A 23,114-nucleotide genomic window follows, 5' to 3' on the forward strand; every position below is an offset into this window, starting at 1 on the left:
GGACGTTAGGTTTACGACTCATTAAAGCCTAATGCTACCACCCAAGATGTCTCCTGGAACAACGTATCTTAGTCCTCATACTAAAATGAAGTCCTGAAGATGACCTAAAGACCTACAGTGTCTTGAGTTCTAAAGCCCTTCTACAGATGACCTGAGGTCTAGTCTGCATGCCCCATGGTAAAGTTTTAAATGTACACGTGGTTGAAGGCTCGATTCCTGTTGGAAAAAAGTTCAGAAATAAAACGCTGCACTAAATGGCTTGACTAAATAAATCTGATGGTGGACATTTACCCAGTGTGTCTAATATTTGAACATTTGGTTAATGCTCAGAAAAGGATCACAAATGGGTCCATGGATAATATTAGACAAAATTTAATAAACACCTAAGGGATTATGATAGGCCAAATTTTATAAGGTTAAAAAGTTGTTATTAACAGTCTCTCTCTCTCTCTCTCTCTTTCTCTCTCTGTCTGTCACACACACACACACACACAGTAGGAGGTGACTGCACGGGGGCATGGGGGCATGCTAACCACAAAGAATCACTGTAGAGTGAGAGATAGCCCAGTGACTCCATTAGTGTTTGCTAAGACGGACAGAGACTACAACACTGACTACATCTATATATTGTTTATATAGCAAGTACATGATTTCCCAGCCTCTTCGAGCTACTTTCCAAACTTTTATTAATAACCTGCCGTAAGGTTTTAATGTGAACGTCATAACCCATGTCAGTTAGAGATTTGAAGCAAACTGTTCAAACTACTGGAGAACCAACAAACAACTGAACACAACCACAAAGCCGACCATGGGGCCAACTTAATTATTTACTATAACAGGCTTAGTCTCTTAGGTTTGCTGGAAATTATAGTTTATAGCCGTGCTTAATTTAAGTTCTTGTGTAAATATTAAAATTCAGTTGGAGAACATAATACGCAAACATATCCAGGTCGGGCTTAATGTGTGTGATCTTCCAGCTTTTTTCTTAAATTAGTTATGGTCAGAAAGTACACTTTTCCAGCTCCACTGTGCTTATGTAAGCCTGAGATGGATTTTTATCCAGAGTCAGTCTCCAAACAAATACAGCCAAGGAACAAGTACTAACCATGTAATTTTAATCCGACAAGCCACACAGACTCCTTTTCTCTCAGTAACGTGTGTGTGTGTGTTTGTGCAAGCACATTTAAATAACCATGTCCACCTGCTCCCTTCGTCCACAGCTCAACATGTTCTCAGTGTCAGCGTTGCCAGATTTTGTATAACCCCTGACTGTGGGAGTGTAGTCACCACCCAAAAGTACAATCTTTTTTATTTTGTTATTCAAACTCTAATCAATTAATGCCTTATAACCTGCAATTACTGTATTATTATTTTGTAACTGCATTGAAACTAATAGAATAACTTACAAGAGCAAGGACAGACGTTTGGAAATGCCAACATGCCCTAGATGTTTTTAGTATGAGTCTTTAAAAAGGCCTTGGTCTGGTAGATATAATGCTTCAAAGTTATGGTTTTGTGCACTACATGAATTGGGCATGTTTTTTAAACAGTTGTTGAGCTGAAAACGGCCCATTTAATCTGGCAAATGTGAATGAGGTGGATGTGGTTGGTACAAGCAGGGTGTGGAGCGAACATGGGGACCTAGTGCCGCCAGAAACACGTTGACATGTTCAATTCCTCAGCAGCGTAGGCTACCAGCACAACGTGGGGCAAGGAGATAAAAAAATAAAGCTAGACTGTTTAAAATGCTAGACTATTTACAATATTAGTCCAAATGTACGCTAGTCTTTTGCAATACATTGATTTAAGCACGCAAGGTTCAGAGATAGAAGGCCAGTGCATGTTAAGGCCAAAGGGCATCAGAGCAGCTGCGTGAGTAATCACGTTAGAGCTGCGACACTTACCGGGTCCAACGTTCACACAGCTATTGTATATTATCTCCATTTAAAACTACGTAGTACCATACTAAACAGGATGTTCAAACACAAGGCCATTACAGAATGCTGATGTATTGTGGATGTTCAGTTTTGTCATACTATTTAGCGCCTCTAGATGTGATCTTGATCACAGAACATTTAGACCATCTTAACAACAGGTGTGAAAATAACAGTGGCATAGCAGTTTGACAAAGGCCTAGCTTTTTATGGCTATTTTCCTTTGTTGGGGGGTCTTCTCTTAGAGGGCTAGTGCTCTTCCCTCAGTGATTGGCAAATGCAGGTGACCGGAGGTTAAGTTTAGACCTCAATATGGGCCTGGACAGGGAGCAGCACCAAGGACTTATTGTCATAACTGCCGTTCCCCTGCCTGTTGTCTCTGACATTCCTCCTCTATTTATAGCCTATTCCATCCATAAGCCCATTCTCTCTTGCCCCTTTTTCTTTTTCTATCCATCCCTCTCTCTCTCTCAGATAGGAAAGGGGGAGTGACGGTAGACTTTTGTCTTTTCTGAGACAACCATTTCAGGCATAAAGGCCAGAGAAGGTAGCCCTGGGGCTCTTTGTCCTCTGTCCACAGTGCTGTGAGGAGTGCTGGATTACCTGAGAGGGGCCATCATAGAGAACTACACAGTTTGAAGTAAGCAGTCGGAACTCAGGACAGCCATGGATGATGTATATAAAGCAGCGGTAAGAAATTGTTATGGGTTAAAATAATGTTTGGGGGTTTTTTATTATATAAAAAAAATAAAACATCTGAGCAACATAAACTTTGAAGATGTAAAAATGTATAGTCAAAGAGTGTGTTCATAATTTGAAACCTTTCTCTTAAAACAAGTCTGCTGGAGTGCATTAAGTGTCTAGTTTCAAGAATGGATTAAGTGAAATCTAACACTATGAGCACTCAAGGTTAAACCAGTGCCATGGATCAAAAATTTAAAAAAAATATGATTAATATGATAAAAATATGATTTCCCTGCTACCAATTAAACCTTAAAAAAGAAAAACAACAAAACAGTGTGATGGAATAAAGTAATGATTAATAAGCAGGTTACAAATAATGCAATGTATAATAAAATATATAGATTAAAACCCATTTCTGGCCCAGTAGAACCAATTGCCATACATATTTTAAGTGTTTGTTTTTTTCTGCATTAAACCCCCCAGTTTAACTTAAGAAAGGATGAGAATCAGCTGCATAGTTGACTCAGCTGTGTTGAGAGCAGAAAAAAAACATGTAGGACAGTTCGTTCTAAATGGTTTTTCCTTGGAAAAACCTCCTATGTATAAAATAAAGACAGCTTTTCTCTTTTTAAGAGGGGTTTGTGTTAATTTCTTTTACAGAGAGACTATTTATCATTCAAAGATATAAATAAAAAAATTAAGTAAAATAAAACATGACCTATTTATAAAATATAAAAAGGCAGGCCTGATCATTTAACATTACAGTGAGGCCTGATCCTCACTTCAGCTAATTAATTAAAAATTTAATATTAACAAAAAAAGAATCAGTGCCACATAAAACATGATATGGAAGCTAAAAATACCATACAATAGCTGGTGAATGAGTGGAGGGTCAGAAGGGTGGGGTTACCGAGATTAACACCAGGATGTGTCTGGTGTCCAGTGTCTGTGTTAGGTTAAAAGACAAAAATAAAATCATGACTTATTTGCGTAAAGAATAGAACCTTCTCAGTATCTGAGGAATGACATCTTTACCATGACACATAGTACTGTATCAGATTTCTGTTTAATACTGAGCCTTCACCTGATTATTTCCTTTATACAACAGGTTGAGAATTTAACAGAGGAACAAAAAAATGGTAAGATTTGGTTATTCCCTATTGTAAATGACTGTATGCCTTGTTCTCTTTTTAGCTCTGATGTCTTAACAAACCACTCTAGTGCTATCAGGTTGTGTGAGTCATGTGTTAACGTGTCTCTGGCAGAGTTCCGCGCTGCCTTTGACATCTTCGTGCAGGACGCCGAGGATGGCTGTATTAGCACTAAGGAGCTGGGGAAGGTGATGCGGATGCTGGGGCAGAACCCCACACAAGAAGAGCTGCAGGAGATGGTGGACGAAGTAGATGAAGACGGTATGCCAGCCACTGACTAATGTTGGGTCTATTTGATGCATTGAATACATTTAGGCTATACCACAAAACAAGGGTCTGTAATTAAAGGTCCAACATGTTTCAAAATAGCAAACAGTTCTACCAAGAAAAGAAACCTCAAGCAGAGCTATAGTCTTACAACTTTACATACGAGCTAAAAATCACATCCCATTGACGTGGTGGCTGTGTATTTTTTGCGTAGGTAGCGGGACAGTGGACTTTGATGAGTTCTTGGTCATGATGGTGCGCTGCATGAAAGAGGAGAGCAAAGGAAAATCGGAGGAAGAACTGGCTGAGGTCTTCCGCATGTTTGACAAGTAAGGAGCAAAAGCATTCTAAGCTTTACAGGTTCAACAGCTGCATTTTGTGCACTTGTAGCGTACTACACCACATTTTTTCTCTTAAAGAAACGGAGACGGTTACATTGACCTAGAAGAGTTGAAGAACATGCTAGAATCGACAGGGGAAGCCATTACTGAAGATGACATTGAAGAACTCATGAAGGATGGAGACAGAAACAATGATGGCAAAATTGACTATGATGGTAGGTTTTAACTTTTAATGAAAACCTCTTAGACCTCTACCAAAACATATGACAAATCGTTGACTTAATACACATATTCCTTCTCAAACCCACAGAGTTTTTGGAATTTATGAAAGGCGTGGAATAAAAAATGCTGCCTAGCTGAAGACCCCCCCATGCCAATTCAACAGCCCCATGCACCACCTCATCATTCCCGGTCCAAAAGCTGAGACATCACAATATGGTCACCATCACTGCAATCTGGCATGCATACAAGAAGCTCGAATATATGTTGACAAGAAAATTGTGTAAATAATTTGCATTATCAGTCACATGTTGGTTTTGAATGCTGTATGTCCACCAACATCGATTTTATCTTTTAAGTTGCCTTCATCAAAACAACTTTGTGAGAAAAGTCTGTAGTGTGTTCTTTGTAGTGCTGTCACTTCCTTTTTAAAGCACAAGTGTTGTCTGGAATAAAATGAACTAGACCTAAACATATTTGGGTGCACCACATTGGCCAACTCTAATATACAGAAAAGTCTTTTAAATTTAGCAGTTACAAAAGTTCATAATACAAACAGACTGGGTGACCAGTTCATTTTATGACTGTTTATTCATGATAGAGTGAACCAGATGATTCAAATAACCAACAACCATCTTGACAGTTTAGTAACATGACACACAAGCGAGCACATCACAATGAGACAAGATGAAGCAAATACACAGTAGTTCAGACATGAGACATTATGAGACGCCCCATGTGCTTTGTTACAGTCCTTAGTCAGTTTGGAATTTTCAACTGCAACCATAATTTTACTATCCTAGACAGTAAATGTTTTATACTGAAAGTAACTGGGGAAGAAGAGGGGTATCTTAAAGATACAGGTGGTAAAAAAATAAAGAACAAAGCAGCAGAGGAGATGCAAGAGGACTGCAGAAACTTAAATGGCAAAGAATTAAACACAAATTATGAGTCAAGCGCTGCACTGTGAATTAGCCAATGAAATGTTTAATACATGACTAGGGATGATGTTACATATTTATCCTAACAGATGAAAAGTGAGACCATGGTCTGAACACCGGAGCGGTTACTCAATCTTTGCAAAGCATCAAGGAAAATAAACAAAAGAACCGTTTCAGAAGTTTTCCTAGAATGTCATTAACGGCAGTGCTTTTGTTGGGGAAAGAAATGATTACAGGCCAAAAGCATTTAAGCCAATTGTATTAGCGGTTGGTCAGGAATAAGGAACGACTGGGTGGGATTTGAGGCATTCAATTGGCAAAAGTGCACCTGACTGCAGCCACAATAGACTTAGCACTGATGCCAAACATGTCCAGCAGCTCCTGAGGTTTGCCACTCTGGGGGACCCGGCTCACAGCCAGTCGATGGACCACGATGCCTGGTTCCTCTCCCACTGCTGCCAAGACAGCCTCGCCCAGACCACCTGCACACAAAGCAGGACGTTACTACACTGTCATTACAAGCATGACTAATACCTCTTCATAGTAGAACAGCTCATTTAAAAAAAAATAAAACCTTCAGAAGTTGGAATTTGTGCTCACTCAGGGCCAGGGAAAAAAAAAGAAACAGTCACAGCACTGCCACACCAAGACCAGAAAACTGCTTACCCTCTTTGTAATGATCTTCCACCGTGATCACTTTGCCCTGGGTGGCACGAGCACTGGCCACAATTGTAGCAGCATCCAGGGGTTTGATAGTGAATGGGTCGATTACACGAATGTTCACTCCTACAAATCACAAGCCACCATCAGTATTAGGCTTTTTCTGTTACAATATTGTACATCATAGGATTAAATAGCGTGATTGTAATTGTGCATATATTAAAAATTCTTTTGGGCAGCAGTAGGCACACCAACCTTCTTTAGCCAGAATGTCATGTGCAGCAAGGGCCTCATGCAGTGTAACTCCAGCACCAATCACGGTCACTTGATCACTGTTAGACTGACGCACCACCTACAGGACAAAAAGTGAAACTACATTACAACAATAATTATTTTTCTGCTTCAATTTGCATTTAAAGCAAAACTATTGTGAACATGCTTGATCGAATCATTGCTCATAAGACTCAAACGGTCATCACAAAAACTTTTGCAGTTTTAAAAATACACTGCACTTTAAAATACATTTTAAAAACAAAATGGAGAAAAACTGGAGCTGACTATAAAAATTGCTTTATCTAATGACTATTGTTATACCAAAGTAAACCTGCTCTGCTTTCATTAAAGTCACCTTTACACCCTCCTCGGCTTCACCCACATACTATGCACTACACAAAAACACTGCTCTTTCGTGATTCTTTTCAAAGGTAAAGTCCAAATTCTGGATAAGAGCGTCTGCCAAATGCCTAAATGTAAATTCATTTGTTTGTTTTACTTTACAGCAGTGCTTCCGTTAGTATGCGCTTAAGTGAGTGTCTTTAGCAATGTCCCTTGCTAATTTTTCTGAAAAAAAAAATTTTTTCAGGAAAAAGAAAAAAAGAAATGTATTAAATAGCTAGTCTGCAAAAGTCGTGTGTACAGCTGGGGCCAAAAGTTTTGAGAATGAAAGATTACTGCTGAATGACTGCTTCAGTGTTTTTGGATCTTTGTCAAATGTTGCTTGTAATTATACCCCCAAGTATACCATAGTAAGTTCCCAATCAACTTCTGGACCACAGTCTGACTGATGACAGTCTTGCATAGTCAATGACTGGATTTTGTCAGAAGTTTGTAGAAGTGTTTCTCCCCCTGCTTCTTGAGGAGTAAACTAAAGTTCTTAGTGGTGTCTTTATAGCTGATTTGATAGAATAAAATGTGTTTAGTCAGATCTCAATAAGAGGTTAATTAAGGTTTTGTCGTCATTTTGTTGTTTGTTCATATTGTGTCTGCAGTTTCCTCCACTTGGCGTGGAAGATGGCAGGGTTCAAATAGGCACTTAATTTACTGGTTTGATTGTGGTTTTAGGAATGAAATGGCAGATTTAAAATGTACTTTTTAATTATATTTATGGTTATATGTTTCCAATTTTTCACAGGGTTCATGAAAACCATAAAACTTATATGTGCATTAATATAATTGAATTAAAACTTTAATACCTTAAAATGGGAACTTTATATCAGCAAAAACAGGATTGCTACAGCCATTTCCACTTTTAATCATATCCAAAAAAAAAAAAAAAGTTTGCTGCCTGAACTCTGCACATCACTAATTTGAACATAATGGCGCCATCTAGTGGCAGTGTCATTAAAAAAATCTAATTATATAAAAACACGGAAGATGTCACGAAACATGGAATGAGAAAGCAAGTGCACATCTACGCTTCCCAATAAAGGTTAAATCGGGGCCATCAATATTAATGCGTTAACAAATTAATATTATATATATTACACACACTATATATATTACACACACTATATATATATATATATATATATATATATATGTGTGTGTGTATACACACACACACACACACTTGACCCCAATGGCTTTTTGTGATTACTGACTGTGATTAACCACATATATATTTATCAATTGAGGCCACTAAAATCATAATTTATAAACTATAACTTATATTATATATTAATATATTATATATTTTTATAATTTCACTTTTTGAAAAAGGAAAATGTGTTCAAATACCCAACAATGGTTTATGAATAAAGACAGAGGAAGTGTGATGACAGATGACAAAAAACAGTCATTTAAGCACTACAAAAGTTAAAACTTGCTTCAGACACTTACCTTAGCTTTACCAATTTCAAATTTCTCGTCTGGCTCGTATATGATGGCTGTATCTGGTCGACTGGTCCTTATGAAACAGATACCCTGAAAACAAGTTAAAGGAAGCACTGAATACTAGGAGAACATGAACTAATTGAAAAAGACTCCACGGCAGGAAGGCATTTTAGCGCATAACAGTGTGCCTTAGTTTTTTTTTTTTTATATACTTAGTCATTTATAATAAATTATGAACAATAAATGAATGTTTATTTTGATAAAATGCTGTATGCATTTAAAAAATAAATAGATTTTCCTAAAAAGTAAACCAATTAATCCTTATTTCTCATATATTTTATACTGCTGTTTATTTAAGCTAAATTACATTTAATCTGATTACTTGATCAAATTTTTGGTAGAATACTCGATTAATAAAATATTTAATAGCTACAGCCCTAGTTTAAACAGACCGGGAGTAAGGGGAAAAGTCCTAGCTGACATTAGAATGGTTAGCATTCAAGCACTGGACAAATTTCAAAACCAGCCAACTTAACACCTAAAATTAATGAGTACCATTAAAATGTAATGAGTATCCAAGGACATTTACTATAGACACTGCACAAAAAGTGCAGGGCTGCTTGTAATCAGAACAAGGCAGGTAGACAGAAAAGTGGGAATCTATCAAAGGATCAAACAGTGTCTTATTTTTATCATTTGGTTTATTTACTGAGAGGGACAATTAGCACACGACTGGGGGGTATGGGGGAAAGCTAGTCGCAAAATAAAACGTTAGGCACATTAGCAACCTAATGTGCCTAATGTTTTTTTTTTTTTTTCTGGAAGCTTAAAACTTGTATTGTTTTCAATGTACACTATAGTTTATAAACTACTAATTATCTATCAGCTGGTAAAGACATTAGAATTCCAATTTCAGTAATGATTACCTTTGTATTTGCTGCCAACTCTACTGCCCTCTCGGTGGACACTCCATCACTAGGGTAAAACACAGTGCATGTTGGGATAGCACGGAACATTGCGAGATCCTCCAAAGCCATCTGAGAGGGGCCGTCCTCACCTGCGCAAGAGAATTTATTTAACCTCACCAAAAAAAAAAAAAAAAAAAAAAAGGCAGGAACAAAGTTAAGACAGGACCGAGTAGAGTTGAACAAATGGGTCTTACCAATAGAAACGCCACAATGGGAGCCCACCAGATTGACATTAGACTGAGAAATCGCTGCCATGCGAATCTGATCATAGGCACGTGATAAAAATGCAGCAAATGTGCTGACAAATGAAATGGTACGATCACGAGTGGCACAACCAATTGCCACACTCACCTACAAAGTACAAAATGATTCATTAGGGATTTGAATACTTTTTAATACTAATTTTATCTTATTAAAATAGGATTGTTAATAATTAAGTTAAGTCACTCCTTATTGGGTAAATACTTTGGCACTGTTTGTTATTATGTATCAAGTTTTAATAAAGTGATTTCAGACTTTTATCTGTTTTGATAGCACAACACAAACTGAAACTACTAAATCTTTTTTAAAATAAAACGCACCATATTCTGTTCAGCAATGAAACACTCAATGTAGCGATCAGGATGGGCTTTCTTAAATGTCTCAGCGAAGGTAGAATTTTTGGTATCTCCATCCAAAGCCACAATACGCTGACTGGCATCTCCCATCTTCTTTAGGGCAATACCATAAGCTTTTCTTGTAGAGATCTGCACACAATAGTTTAGAATTGGCTTTTTAGAGAGATGAGGGGGGAAAAAAAAAATATTTGGCTGCTTATGAACCAAGTGGATAATAATCACCTTGTCTCCAGGCTTGTGTTCTGGAGGAGATGGTAGATAGATGGGATTTGGGTCAACCGGAGCTGCATCCTCATTAGGCAGGGCAGCCTGGAGGGATTTGCCAGAAGCCTGGATCTGGTTCTTAAGATGAGAAATCAGCTCATCCACACGGTCCTTAGGGATGGGCTTGCCATGCCAATTATCATTGTCCTCAATGCCTAAAAAAATATAAATAAAAATAAATAAATAAATAAAAAGCACAAGGCATATAGCAAAGTCAGGTCGATAAAGTTTACACTCAAGATGTAAGCAAAGTCAAGACTTTAGGCTTTTATTAAAGGAGTTGGACAAAAGTGTGGCATTGGCAATTCAGCCCACATGCTGAGGGCTCAGGGAACAAACTAACCTTTCTTTTTTGGGGGGATTTTTTTTCCAGATTTTTCCCCAATTTAGTCATGGGTAATTCCTTCCTGTCACTAGGGGGCTCCCACATTAAGGCTACTACTACCTTTTAGCCAGGAGGGCCGAAGACCATATCGTGTTTCCTCCGAACCGCGTGACGCCGGAGGAACCGTTAGGGTTCCTAAGGGTTCACACCGTTAGGGGCAGAGTAACACACTCAGAGGAAAGCGCTAGCCACTCCTTCTCCGTGCGCAAGCTCACAGACGCCCCTGATTGGCTGTAGAGTCGTGATTAATGCAAAGCACAAAGTACCTCTCATCCCTCCCCTCCGAGAGAGCTCGGCCAATCAGCTCTCTCTAGACCTCCGGCTGTGAGAGGTAACAGCATCACCGGGGGATCTCCGGATAATAGGGCGAGCACTTTACCACTGTGCCACTCGGAGGCCCCAAACTAACCTTTCTAAACCTTAGAATTACCTTAAATACTCGGATGAAAATCCAGGCAGTCATTGACTGCCTGAAGTCTGGAACCCATGGACATGACCAAAGGCTTATATTCAACAAAATTCAAGGGGGGATGGTATTAAATGTGGGATTGTCAAAACTCATTTGATGCTTTCCATGGTTTTCATCTGGGGAGGATTATAAAAGTACAATAAAAATCAGTAATTATTAATTAAATATTTTATTATAGTTTTGTATGACTATGCACCAGTCTCTCTCTCACACACACACAAATTACTATTATAGCATGTGAAAATCAATTTGGACCCTTTTGCAGCCAAGCAAGTAGGTGAATTCACAAAGTCTAATGGAAAAACAAAGCTTCTTTGAAGAAAGAACACGTCTTTCCATGTCCATTATCTACGAGTGCCACAAAACAGGTGAGCATGTATGAAAATGCTGTTCAATGCCACATTAACTTTAAAACCCTTGAATTAAAGCTAAAAGTCCTGCCTTCTGGAATTTACATGATTGGCTCACCTTTGAGCCCTTTGCCTTTGAAGGTTTTGGCCACAATGGCAGTGGGCTTCCCTTTAAAACGTTCTGCATGCCAGAGTTGCTTACAAAGCTCTTCCACATCATGGCCATCAACTACACAAGTGTTCCATCTGAAATGACAGATAAATTGGACATTGATTAAAATTGTTTGCAAACGTGTTTGATATACATGAGAAAATCTGGATGTTTTATTTCAATGATTCCAATCATGACACCATTTTCACAAATATAGTACTTGCTTGAACTGTGTGAGGACACCACACACGAACACCCTTCGTTATGTTTAATTACTTCTGTACTATTTGGAGGACAAAAACATGTATACTGGGAATCTAACCCAAAAAAAAAAAAAAAAAAAAAAAAAAAACTAACAGGAAACATTTTACTATAATAACATTATTTAACTACTAATATTTAACATGTTCATAGCATAGCTAATATCCTTGAGCAAATATTCAGCATTATACTGCATAGATTATTATTTAATAATAAGCCACAGCGGACCATCCTTCTCCATCTACCAACACCTTTCCTAGTCTCTCGAACCTCCCGCATGTCCTCCCTAACCACATCCATAAACCCCTTCTTAGGCCTTTACCTCCTGCCACCCTGCACCATCTCCAACATTCTCCTCTGCATATGACCAAACCAACTTTATCTGGCCTCTCTAACCTTGTCCCCAAACCATCCTCTCTGCACTGTGCCTTCATCAAATCAAATTAATATACTCATTCCTAATACTGTCTATTCTTGTCACTCCCAAAGCAAATTGAAGCATCATCAGCTCTTTAAGCCATGCTTACCCAAAAGCCTTGCAGCGCTCCAGGTAGGCAGCTGTGTCATGCTTCAGAGGTGCAGCCTCACTCTGCCCCAGGCGGTTTACATCCAGAATGGCTACAAGGTTGTCCAGGCCATAGTGGGAAGCAAAAGCCATGGCCTCCCACACTGCACCCTCAGAGCACTCACCATCTCCCAGAAGGCAGTACACACGGTAGCTAAACAATAGAGTTAGTTAGACTTAGAAAATTGTTACTCATTATTGGACAAATGTGAATGATTCAACTGCTCTACCTGGATTTGTCAAAGTATTTTGAAGTGTAAGCCATCCCGCATGCAGCTCCTAGACCCTGTCCCAAGGAGCCTGTAGCCACATCCACAAAGGCTAATTTCTGAAAGAATAAAAAAAAAAAAAAAAAAAAAAAAAAAATTCATATCAGGTTAAATTATGCTTGGATACAAAAGTCATCAAAAAGCATCACACATATTTTGTGCAAAATGTGTAAATTTGTGATTTTCTCATACAGTGCCTTGCAAAAGTATTCATACCCGTTGAATTTTTCCCATACTTGTCATATTACAGCCACAAATGTAAATTATATTATTGGGATTTAATGTAATCGACCAACACAAAGTGGCACATTATTGTGAAGTGAAAGGAAAAATGATAAAACAACCAAAAAACTATGTGGAATGCAGTTGCATTCAACGTTACTCAGATTTTCCTCTTTGCATTTTTCCATAGAAAGTAATGTAAATACAGATAAACCATTCCAATCACCCAATATTTCCAATTGCCAACACTATAATTAAATTTTTGTACATGAAAACAAAAAGCTCAATTATTGAACTATTATGTAGTTACTCTGACCATTATATAATTTAGTATTAATATTCTTAATACTTTTGCAAGACACTGTACTTTAGTCTGCATAACACATTTTTTTAAAAATATCTTGGCATGTACATCCCCCACACCGCCCATGGCTTCACTGCGTCTTCGTTTGTATATTGGTGCCCGTATAAACCATTTGGAAAAGTGAGTCTCACAAATATTTCACGCAGATGAATCAAATAAGTTTTGTGGCATATTAAAGTATTATCCCTTTCTCTCTCTCTCTTTTTTTTTTTTTTTTTTTTCCTTACACTGACAAGTTTAAGGTTGAAATTTCCGGCACTTTTCCACTTTTTCCCCGCCCAATATGTTTATTGGAATTTTAATCAAATTATCTAGTTACTTGGCATTTATTACATGTATATTATTAGAGGTGAGGGTGTAAAAACTGCAATGAAATATTAAACGAAAATAGACACTAAAGCATGTAAAAATATACTAAGTATAAAAGTATACTCCCTCTTCTATAGCAGGTTTAAACAAGAGTTAAACAAGTGATCAGAGTGTGGTTCTTAAATCATGCAATATTTGACAGGTCAGCACATAATCACTGTATTCACTCAGTGCTTGCCCTGTACATCACTCACAGGTGTTGGATGGCCCTCAAGGTCACAGTCAATCTTGCGCAAGTTAAGCAATTCGGACTCTTTTACATAGCCAGCTTCAACCCATGCTCCATAGAGAATAGGAGCTGCATGACCCTAAAATAGAAAAAAAAACAACAACTGCTTTACACAACCTTAAAAATGTTAAGCAAAATTCACAGAAACGCTAATTAAATGTTCACCTTAAAGAGAACCAGGCCTAGAGCCAATTACAAAAATGCCAACAGTACATGTCCTACCTTGGACAAAACAAAGCGGTCATTACAGGCGTTACGGGGGTCGTCAGCTTTGTAGCGCATGGTGTGGAAGAACAGCACAGACATGATCTCAGCAGCGCTGCAGCATGATGTGGGGTGTCTACACAAGGGAAGAAAAAAAAATTGTCAGTATTGGACTAAGGGATCATTTACAGTTAGCTCAAATCCTGCCATAAGTTACAGATGCACAACATGCATGCAGTTATCAACATGGTTTAAAATTAGTGTATTTATTAGAGGAATATGTCAACCTTGCATGATATTACAGGGTAGTTCAACTCCAACATCCACCAGTTTTCCTTTATGTGCGAAATGTGTACTTAGCCAAATTACATTAAAGTTCATTTTCAAGATGGTATTTTGTCTGCACAAACAGCTGGTTCAGGCATCGTAAAAGTTAGTAATCACTTATACTATTAAGTCCCTAAAATTAGGTGTAAATAACAATTTAGCAGTGAAAATACTTAACACTTCAAAACTTCAGCATTGAAAAGTTCATGCAACAGTATGACTGCACTTTGCGCATTCATGAGGCAACGACAGGGCAAGGCCACCATCTTATACAGGCTGTTTGGAAAGCATGGGAACACAGCATTTTTCATTTGACCTCAACAGTCAGGTCAAACACAGGTTCGACATGTTAACGTTAAGGGTGACAAAGTGCAAATTAGGAAACAGTTACCTCAAAAATGAGAATGGTTAAAAAAAATTAATTAAAAAAATAATAAAAATATATATGTCTTTTTAGTCTGTAAATACTTGTTTGCATATTTCAAAATAGGGCAAAGAAATCCATACAATGTCTAAACACTGCAGCTCAATCAGACAGACACACAGTACATGCTATTTCACAATCCAGTCCAATATGTACCACTAGGTAGCAACTCATCACCATCTTGCTCCTACAGATCTTTAATAAGCTGAAATACAAAAAGGACAGTGAGATGAAGGGAAATCATAGGTCTCTTGTAGAGAAAATAAAAGTGACTGACTGACTTAAATTTGCATGTTTAAGTGAACACGACAATAAATGAATAAATACCGGCAATCACAGAAATGGGACAAAAATTAGAAAAAAAATACCTTTATAGGTCACTAGGTATGACTGTCCCATTTCTCAAATGTATGATGGTAAAATATAGAAAGTCATTATACATTTTAACACTAAATCTGGCATTAATGAGTGCAATTCTTTTGTCACAAGGTGATCTTAGCATTATTCCAAAGCTCTTCCCACTCCTTATCCAAATAAATCGAAAATAACGGTTTTTGTTCTCCCAACTTAGCTACTCAATGAAAGTTTTCAGGGAACATATTTGAGGTTGCATCAGGGATCACAAAACAAGCGCTTCTTCTAATCATGACTGTGAAATCGTGTTATCTGGTCCAATGCAATGGTGAGTATCACCAGTATCAGGGATGACACAAGAGCACTTGTTTGCAGTTCTGCGTTCAAAGAAAGTTGCGTTAATCCGAGCAAGTTTCAGGTTAAGGATTTACCTGGTCATCTACTCAACTGCAATGAATGCAAAAACATAACGTTTGTACTGCTGCGACCTTTACCTTCTTCAATACCTACATCCCAATTTTTTTATTTTTTTTGGGTGTGTGTGTGTGTGTGGGGGGGGGGCGGGGGGGGTCCACAAGCCCTCCAGAGTCGCACGTGATACATTTTAGCGCGCATGCAGCTCTTTTACGCGAACTCGAGTTAAATCAAGAACTGTATCCTTCCAACGGAAAATCTTTTGGAGACTTACATGAGATTTAGGTCCATTTTTTCTAAGATTAGATGGCGTTAGCCATTTGCATAGGCTAGACACTTTATACTCCACGCCACATGGCCGACTCATGTTATGGCTGCTGAATAATATGCAGTGTAACGCGCGCGCACACACACACAGGTGCGGTTGTGACAGTGTGCTCACCTAGCTAGTAAGTGTAGCTGTATAGTATATAGTGTGCACTAAATTAATTAAGAGATATGAAACACGTACTTGGGCTGCAAACTAGCTAGAGCGCTTTAACTCTTTATTAACTATCTTAAAATAATTCACTAACTACAACACAAACCAAAATTCTTGTTAAAATCCACTCTTATCCCGTCTGAGACAAACCATTCATTCCACTGAATGACCTAGCAGTATAACTATTAGCCTGTTAGCTTGCTAATCCAACTTACCCCGAATTTGACGCACATGTTGCCTTGATAGAGTGAATTCTTAGCTTATTAGCAATGTTCTTCAGGCCTTGAAGAGTCTTCTCGTCGGGTTTGTGGTAACTCTCCATGACTAAGGATGTTTACCTGAGGAACAGAGATGCGGGAATAAACCGGGTAGAATAGCTTGATAAAGCTGTTCGAGAAGTGAACTGAGGAACAGGGCGGGCGCGTGCTGGCCTGGGCCACAAGCTTTTAACTGAGGCTTGACACTGGCTCCGCCCACGACGTCTTCTGATTGGCTGACAGACGTTACGTCCACAATGCTGCCCGTTCTCGTTTAATATTAAATCAAATAAGGATAAAGAAATCAAGGCTTGCATCTTTCGTTTATAACGCACAGCATATTAGCATACTCATGTGTTCATACTAGGAGTACAGTAACGTACTCCTAAACACAGGCTGTCACTTTAAAAGAGATGAAACTGTGGACTCAGCATGAGTCGACAAAGTGTGAATTTTGCTCGCTCATGCTTCCCTATGGAAATTAACGGTGTGCAATATCTTCATATCAGCCTTATAAATATATGAATGAACCTGAGTACAGTGATACGTTCTATTTTTTGTGAAAAGTTTACAATGTATACGCGGACTTCCTTAAATAATCAGGATTTCGTTTATCTTTTTCTCAGACAGTTTACTAAATTCATTCATTATGCTATATTAATCAAGTCACGTTACTTCACTGTCATGTCCCCAAAGACTATGACGCACTTACCTGCAGATTATTATAGACTGGACATAACAAACCAAATATAATTACAGCATTCAAGCAACATTCCACTACAAGACACCACATGTGCTGGTCATAAGTCACAAGACATAACATTCTTATGGTCTAGAGTAGAAATTGTACAAAATCTGTATAAAGGAAAATTTCTTAAGGTCTAAAGAACATGGCATGTGTAATGATAAAAAAGTGGTACAGATAATGGTAAAGTGTCAAATTATTCTGTACAGCCAAATATTTTATGGATTGCTAAATAGGTGCCTAATTCCTTAGGAGAAGAAAGTCTCTGTTAAACATGTGAGAAGTTGTGGGTCTGTTTATGTACCTTGCATAGTTTTAATGCTATCACAATTAAATGAATAATAATAATAATAATAATAATAATAAGTAGTAGTAGTAGTAGTAGTAGTAGTAGTAGTTTGTATCATTTATGTGGTTTGTGTAATTTGATAATAGATTTAATATATCTACACCGGTTATATAGACAGATATGACTTAACTGTAATAAATTATGAACCATTTTTAATAACAAACAACAGTCATTGATATGATGTATGTACTTTTATAGTTAATGTAACAATACTGTACTTTAAATGCATACGTGTGAAATTATTTTAAGATGATTAAATGGGAACATCCACTGACTTTAAAGCATAACAGATAACAACTCTATGAACTAAAACATTTATAATAATAAAAAAAGAGTTGAAATGAAAATATATATAATAATTAATAAAAGGTCACGGGCAGTTGTTAAAACATTTCACTGCATATACTTCTGTGTATGCCCGTGTGTGTGACTAATAAAATTTGAATTTTAAACTTGAAGTAATTTTACATCTTCAATATACAGTATTATTAATCATTTTGTGTGATTTGTGTAGACTAAACAGAAGCTACGAATCTACTTTATTAATATTACATATTGAAAGCAAAAGTAATATTAAAACACCAAACTTGTTTAAGAAAAAAAAACTACGACTCCTCCAAAATGATGTACTCATAAGATGATAAAGTTATATAATGTAAGACCTACAGTACCAGTCAAACGTTTGGAAGCACTTGTCAAAAGATTGGATTTATTTGTCCACATTCTAGAACACCAAATATTTCCAAAACTATAAAATAACGCATAATTAATTAAGTATCAACAACAGTCAGTTGTTATTTTAAACCAGGAAGGTCAGATGTTCTGTAACATCTGCCAGAAGCTGCTGTCAAGCAGTTTTATTTATTTATTTATTTATTATTATTATTATTATTATTATTGTACTCTTTTCCTTGTTTTGTAAAGTTTACACTGTGTAATTCATTTTGCTATTTTTCTTTTAGTTTAATTTTATTTGACAGTCAAGGAATGTGGCTGTACTGTGTTATTTTTGGTTTCAAATGAAATTTGGAAGAAACTTTCAAGCATGCAGTTACAGCTTTTTTCATGACGTTGTGTTAAATGTTGATTTAAAACAAAAAACCTGCTTCAGTAAATTTAAACACATCTTTTAAACTTGGGATGTAAACACTTAAAAATTAATAAAAGAATATAAGTTGGGAGACCTGTGACCTTACTCAGTAAATTGAGTTAAATCAACAAAAGTTAAGTTACCTCAAAAAATGCTGTGCAGCAATTTGCCTTGAAATTTTGAATTAAGTCAACATGTAATTTTTTACAGTGAATAAAAAAGGAAACACAAATCAGGAAAGACCATGGAATTAAAAGGTGTGTCCAAACTTTGACTGGTAGTGTATATACTGAACCATGCACATCTCCTTAAACACCTTTGCTCCCTGTAGTCCTGTTTTAATGGTCTTCTTTTTCTGTGAGGTTTTGGAATTCCTAAAATAAAAAAAAAGGTGCAATGATAAAATGATTTGGCCTCCATAAATCATTCTCTCTGGTATTTGAATACTGTGTTCTACACAACTATTAGAATTATTATTAGCAATTATTACTTCAGTAGAAAAGACTTATACCCTCATTCTTTCTTGAGCTTCATCCTGCTCCACAGGGGAAACATGAACTTTGTCCAGTCTCTCAAGTAAAGGGAGGTGAGAGATAACCATGAGCCTGTAATCCTCCATCTCTGAAACAGGATTGTCCAACAACACCAGGACCCGCAGTGTTTGAACAACACCCATCAGGCTTTTTATTGCTTGCTGGGAAGATACCAGGTTTCCTCTTTGGGGGATTGTATGAAAAAATATTAAAAGACACAAATAGAAAAAGATAGAGAGAGGTTGTTAGAATATATATATATAATTAAAAAAGTTTTTGTTGGAGACACTTTTAAGGTAAAGCAGGTAAACTGATTTTGCATAAGAGTTCATGATGGATCTCACATATTTGGGTTTAAGAATTTGGTTTATCTGTGGACCATCATTAATTTCCCTTCACAGCTAAAGAAACTAAAAAAAAATCTAGCAGAATGTCAAAATAAATTACGCCAAACACCACATTAACTCTCCTTAAAAATTACTAACCACCAATTTAGTTACAAAATGTTGTTTCCTGGAACTTTTAAAAAGGTGAGAGTTTAAAATGAATTAGGGGTGCATCCCGTTACAAGATAACCATTATGCTACAAACAGCAAATCAAAAACAGAAGGAGAAATACACTGGAACCTCGTTTTGAAGGAAAAAAAACAAAAGCCAACATTGTGAACTTATTGATCTCCAGATCTGATAAAAACAGTGGTGTATGACCCCTGACAGCGGCAGAACAGATATAGGCCTATATCATAGAAACATTACCAGCCTTACATATAAGAATATGCGGCACAGTAACTTTGTGGTTAACACTGTCACCTCACACCTCCAGGGATGCAGGTTCGAATATCGCATCTGCCCGTTTGCTTTGCTCCCTATTCTTTTGTGGGTTTCCTGATTGCGTGTGAGTGCATTTGCTTGTCCAGTGTGATTGGTTGGCACCCCATGAAGGGTTCAGCTTGCCTTGTACCCTAAGTTCCCTGGGATAGTCTCCATACAGTACGCAGTACAGATGAAGAACATTTCTATTCATATTATTGGTAATTTTCCTAAATATTAAACAACCTACATAAATGTTCATTTTGGGGAAATTAGTAAAACAAGACATGAAATATCTCTTTGGTTTTATTTGTCCTAAAACATGTTTGCCCAGAACTTTTGTGCCACTACACTGTACTACAGCACTCTGCCTGTCAAGTACCTGATATTAAGATACTGCAAAGATTTCATACTGGAACTGATTCCATCAAGTGTGTCTAGCTGGTTGTCTCTAAGGTGAAGGATTGTAAGGTGTTCCAGTTTGTCCAGTCCTTCTAATCGTTTAATTTCATTCTGGGCCTAGAACGAAAGAAAGAAGTTTGATATAATTTTTTACAATATCTTTGAATTTTCTTTGATGTTCACCAAACATTTAATATGACTGTCTTACAAGGTAAAGGCGTTTCAGGTTGGGGAGGTAAATACCATCTGTGGTTTCCAAATGGTTTCCTCTCAGCTCTAGAGACACTAGATTGGTCAGCTTGCCATAATCAAGGCCAGACACTGTCTGAATGCTATTCCCTGTAAAACAAGAACCAATGAATGGTTACAGGACTCAGTTCCTCATTTATTTAATTACTCATCATGCATATTTAGTTCAATTAATTCAGAAATTCTTAATAATAATTAGATGACTTTATCTAACAGCAATCTCCAATATAATACCTTTTCCCATAGGTAAAATAGTGACTGACTGAAAGTGTACCACTTACCTATAAGATTAAGGCATTCTAGTGCAGAACCACCAACACCCTTCAAGTCAGTCAAACGATTGGACATGAGGCTGAGCCACTGCAGATACGGAAGCTTGCAGAGTGTCTGACCTCGCAAACTCTGAACCCGATTTGAATCTGCCTTTAGCCAAAGTAGCTCAGTCAGAGTAGCCAGTGGAGAAAGGTCTGTCAGGCAGTTGGAGGAGATGTCCAGGAAACGCAGGTGGACAAATGAACTCAACAGGGCAATATCTCCCAGATTTCTGATTAAGTAGTGATAAAGACATTACATAGATATGTATATTTCATGTTTACTCATCTCCAAAACAGCCAACCAAAAAGTATTAATGAGCAAGGAAATATTTGTTCTATACACATTTACTTCAGTTTTGCAAATACCTGTTTTGTAGGTCAAGTCTGACAAATGCATGAGAAAGTCCATCACCTGTCCGGCACAGTAAGGAAATGTTTTCACCTATCATATCCTGTGTTAATGAACATGGCTCAATCTGACAACATGAAAACAAAATAAAAAACATAAATAAAAACCAAAAAATATATATATATATTCTTTGTATGACAGTAAATACATTCAGCTCTAGCACTATTGGTACCATTGGTAAAGATGGATTAAAAAAAAAAAAAAAAACTTTTTGTGTCAATTAGTTTACTCTCATAATGAAAATATATGCAAAAGTCATAAACATGATTTAAACTTATTGTACCCCTAAAATTTCCTAAGCATGAATTGTACGTGGAGCAGGTTCTCATATGTCTCATATGTCCTTTATTTTTAACTTTATGCAAGTTTTTAGAAACTCTTAAGTGAACTCTTGGTGATTTCCTGTTTTACTGAACAGAAATTCAAATTCCATTAGTCGTCCATTAGAATGATAAAGTTTGTGTGATGACTTCATAAATAAGCCATTGGTTGTACAAATAACATATATGCAAAGAGCCATATTCAATGCTCAATAATTATGATACTGAAAAAAATTCTGGGAGGTAGGAGGGTATGGTTATGTAGCAGAGTAGAGGTACATTTAAGCATTTTGGGGTAAATGAGTTTCCAACAGAGTTTGCAATTCCTTGGCAACAAACTATTTGAAAGATGTGCCTGAACATATTTCTTTCATCTATCCACAAACAGGTGTCACGGTGGTGTAGTGGTTAGCACTGTAGCCTGAAACCTTCAGGGTCAAGGGTTTGATTTCATGCACCAGGTCTGTGCATGTAACTGTTCTCCCCATATTTGGTGGGTTTCCTCCAGGTGCTCAAGTTTCCCGTCACAGTCCAAAACATGAGGTTTAGCTTAACAGTCATTCCCAAATTATGTGCCCTAGGTCTCCTGGAATATTCTCTGACACCCTGTATGCAGTATAAGCGGTATAAAAGATGAATGGATATATCCCCAAACATAAGCCTCTAGTTTGTTATACACTACTGGACCCTTGACTGTGAAGGGGTTCTATGATCAGATGAGACAAAAGTAGAACCTTATGGCAGCAAACACGAAAGGTGGTTAATAAAAGAGATAGGTGGCTATATAGAAGACAATTTTATTCCCGCTGTACATCATAATTATGATCTAGGACCTGTACTCTTGGGCTACTTTTCCTTTTAAAGGGCTTGGGAACATTGTTTTAATAAATGTAAATATGCTTGATTCTGCAAACTAGATTGTTGTTGGAGCTTGCAGCAAGACATCCCCATCAATTCCAGTAACATTGGCTAGCTTTTGCAATGGCTGTCCCATATACCATATGCACTGGGAACCTGTGGGACCAGAATTCAGAGAGATTCCTTGCTCTGTATTTTACATTAACTTAAAAAAAAAATGTGTAGGGTAGTACTGATAAGGTGTTTTTAACCACAAAATTATCAACAAATACACGTTCATAACCTATTATAATAAATCTGCAGTGTAAGTAATGCGCCAAACGACGTCAGTCTTGTCTTTTTAAGCATTAAGACCATCATCATGAGGAACTTTGCTTGTTTGTTCATGTTACCTCGTCCCGTTTCGCACTAGGTTCTGGGGAATCCTGCTCCTGCTTTTCCTCAGAATCCTCAGGTATCGCATCATCTTCGTCAAAGTCCGACATCTTTTCTAAACTCGCTTGTTTATAACACCTACGGTTTGTTTATCTAAAATAAAATATTAAAGCCAAATAATTAACGGAATCGTTTAAATCAGTAAGCTGAGCTCGATGGCCGTTATTACAGAGGTCTTTTTTTAGAGAAAAACTGGCTTATTTCTACTTTGACGTGTCTCAATTGCTAGTTCTGCTGTGTACAGTGGTTACTATGGTAACACGTCTTCCATCAGACCAGCCCTGCGCGCGCTCAACGGTTTTTAGCCACGCACAAGCCACGTGCTCCACTACACTACTACAGCATGT

The 23,114-nt window shown here is 37.3% G+C and overlaps 3 protein-coding genes across 3 annotated transcripts; 1 reads left to right on the plus strand and 2 right to left on the minus strand.

The window, feature by feature from the left end:
- The first annotated feature begins 2,444 nt into the window (after positions 1-2,444).
- tnnc1b (troponin C type 1b (slow)) lies at positions 2,445-5,070 on the plus strand. The gene is made up of 6 exons (XM_053482548.1): positions 2,445-2,624; positions 3,727-3,757; positions 3,884-4,030; positions 4,251-4,365; positions 4,456-4,592; positions 4,688-5,070. The coding sequence occupies exons 1-6, from the start codon at positions 2,601-2,603 to the stop codon at positions 4,717-4,719; spliced, it is 486 nt and encodes a 161-aa protein (XP_053338523.1). The 5' UTR covers positions 2,445-2,600; the 3' UTR covers positions 4,720-5,070.
- A 98-nt stretch (positions 5,071-5,168) lies between these two features.
- tktb (transketolase b) lies at positions 5,169-16,440 on the minus strand. The gene is made up of 14 exons (XM_053482547.1): positions 16,212-16,440; positions 14,015-14,132; positions 13,758-13,871; positions 12,570-12,667; positions 12,302-12,493; positions 11,481-11,608; positions 10,117-10,313; positions 9,859-10,023; positions 9,472-9,628; positions 9,236-9,366; positions 8,316-8,399; positions 6,453-6,549; positions 6,204-6,323; positions 5,169-6,019 (listed from the first exon to the last, which is right to left on the minus strand). Exons 1-14 carry the CDS (start codon positions 16,316-16,318, stop codon positions 5,847-5,849), a joined length of 1,881 nt encoding a protein of 626 aa, XP_053338522.1. The 5' UTR covers positions 16,319-16,440; the 3' UTR covers positions 5,169-5,846.
- Positions 16,441-17,576: 1,136 nt separating this feature from the next.
- lrrc23 (leucine rich repeat containing 23) lies at positions 17,577-22,951 on the minus strand. Its single transcript, XM_053483169.1, has 7 exons — positions 22,725-22,951; positions 21,112-21,221; positions 20,713-20,975; positions 20,391-20,521; positions 20,163-20,299; positions 18,949-19,153; positions 17,577-18,811 (listed from the first exon to the last, which is right to left on the minus strand). Exons 1-7 carry the CDS (start codon positions 22,815-22,817, stop codon positions 18,776-18,778), a joined length of 975 nt encoding a protein of 324 aa, XP_053339144.1. The 5' UTR covers positions 22,818-22,951; the 3' UTR covers positions 17,577-18,775.
- Between the last annotated feature and the right edge of the window lie 163 nt (positions 22,952-23,114).

The sequence above is a fragment of the Clarias gariepinus genome, chromosome 22 (assembly GCF_024256425.1).
Source record: "Clarias gariepinus isolate MV-2021 ecotype Netherlands chromosome 22, CGAR_prim_01v2, whole genome shotgun sequence".
Taxonomy (NCBI): Eukaryota; Metazoa; Chordata; class Actinopteri; order Siluriformes; family Clariidae; genus Clarias; species Clarias gariepinus.

Bases quoted from the DNA above. Each gene is read 5' to 3' on its own strand.
- tnnc1b (XM_053482548.1), top strand. From the start codon at position 2,601: ATGGATGATGTATATAAAGCAGCG. The intron at 3,758-3,883 runs GTAAGATTTGGT...TGTCTCTGGCAG, and splicing joins AACAGAGGAACAAAAAAATG to AGTTCCGCGCTGCCTTTGAC. The intron at 4,031-4,250 runs GTATGCCAGCCA...TTTTTTGCGTAG, and splicing joins GGACGAAGTAGATGAAGACG to GTAGCGGGACAGTGGACTTT.
- tktb (XM_053482547.1), bottom strand. From the start codon at position 16,318: ATGGAGAGTTACCACAAACCCGACGAGAAGACTCTTCAAGGCCTGAAG. The intron at 9,367-9,471 runs GTAAGACCCATT...TCTCTTGCGCAG, and splicing joins CCATTGTGGCGTTTCTATTG to GTGAGGACGGCCCCTCTCAG. The intron at 8,400-9,235 runs GTAATCATTACT...ACTTGTTTTCAG, and splicing joins AGTTGGCAGCAAATACAAAG to GGTATCTGTTTCATAAGGAC.
- lrrc23 (XM_053483169.1), bottom strand. From the start codon at position 22,817: ATGTCGGACTTTGACGAAGATGATGCGATACCTGAGGATTCTGAGGAA. The intron at 21,222-22,724 runs GTAACATGAACA...TCATGTTGTCAG, and splicing joins CTAGTGCGAAACGGGACGAG to ATTGAGCCATGTTCATTAAC. The intron at 20,522-20,712 runs GTAAGTGGTACA...CTTGTTTTACAG, and splicing joins AGAATGCCTTAATCTTATAG to GGAATAGCATTCAGACAGTG.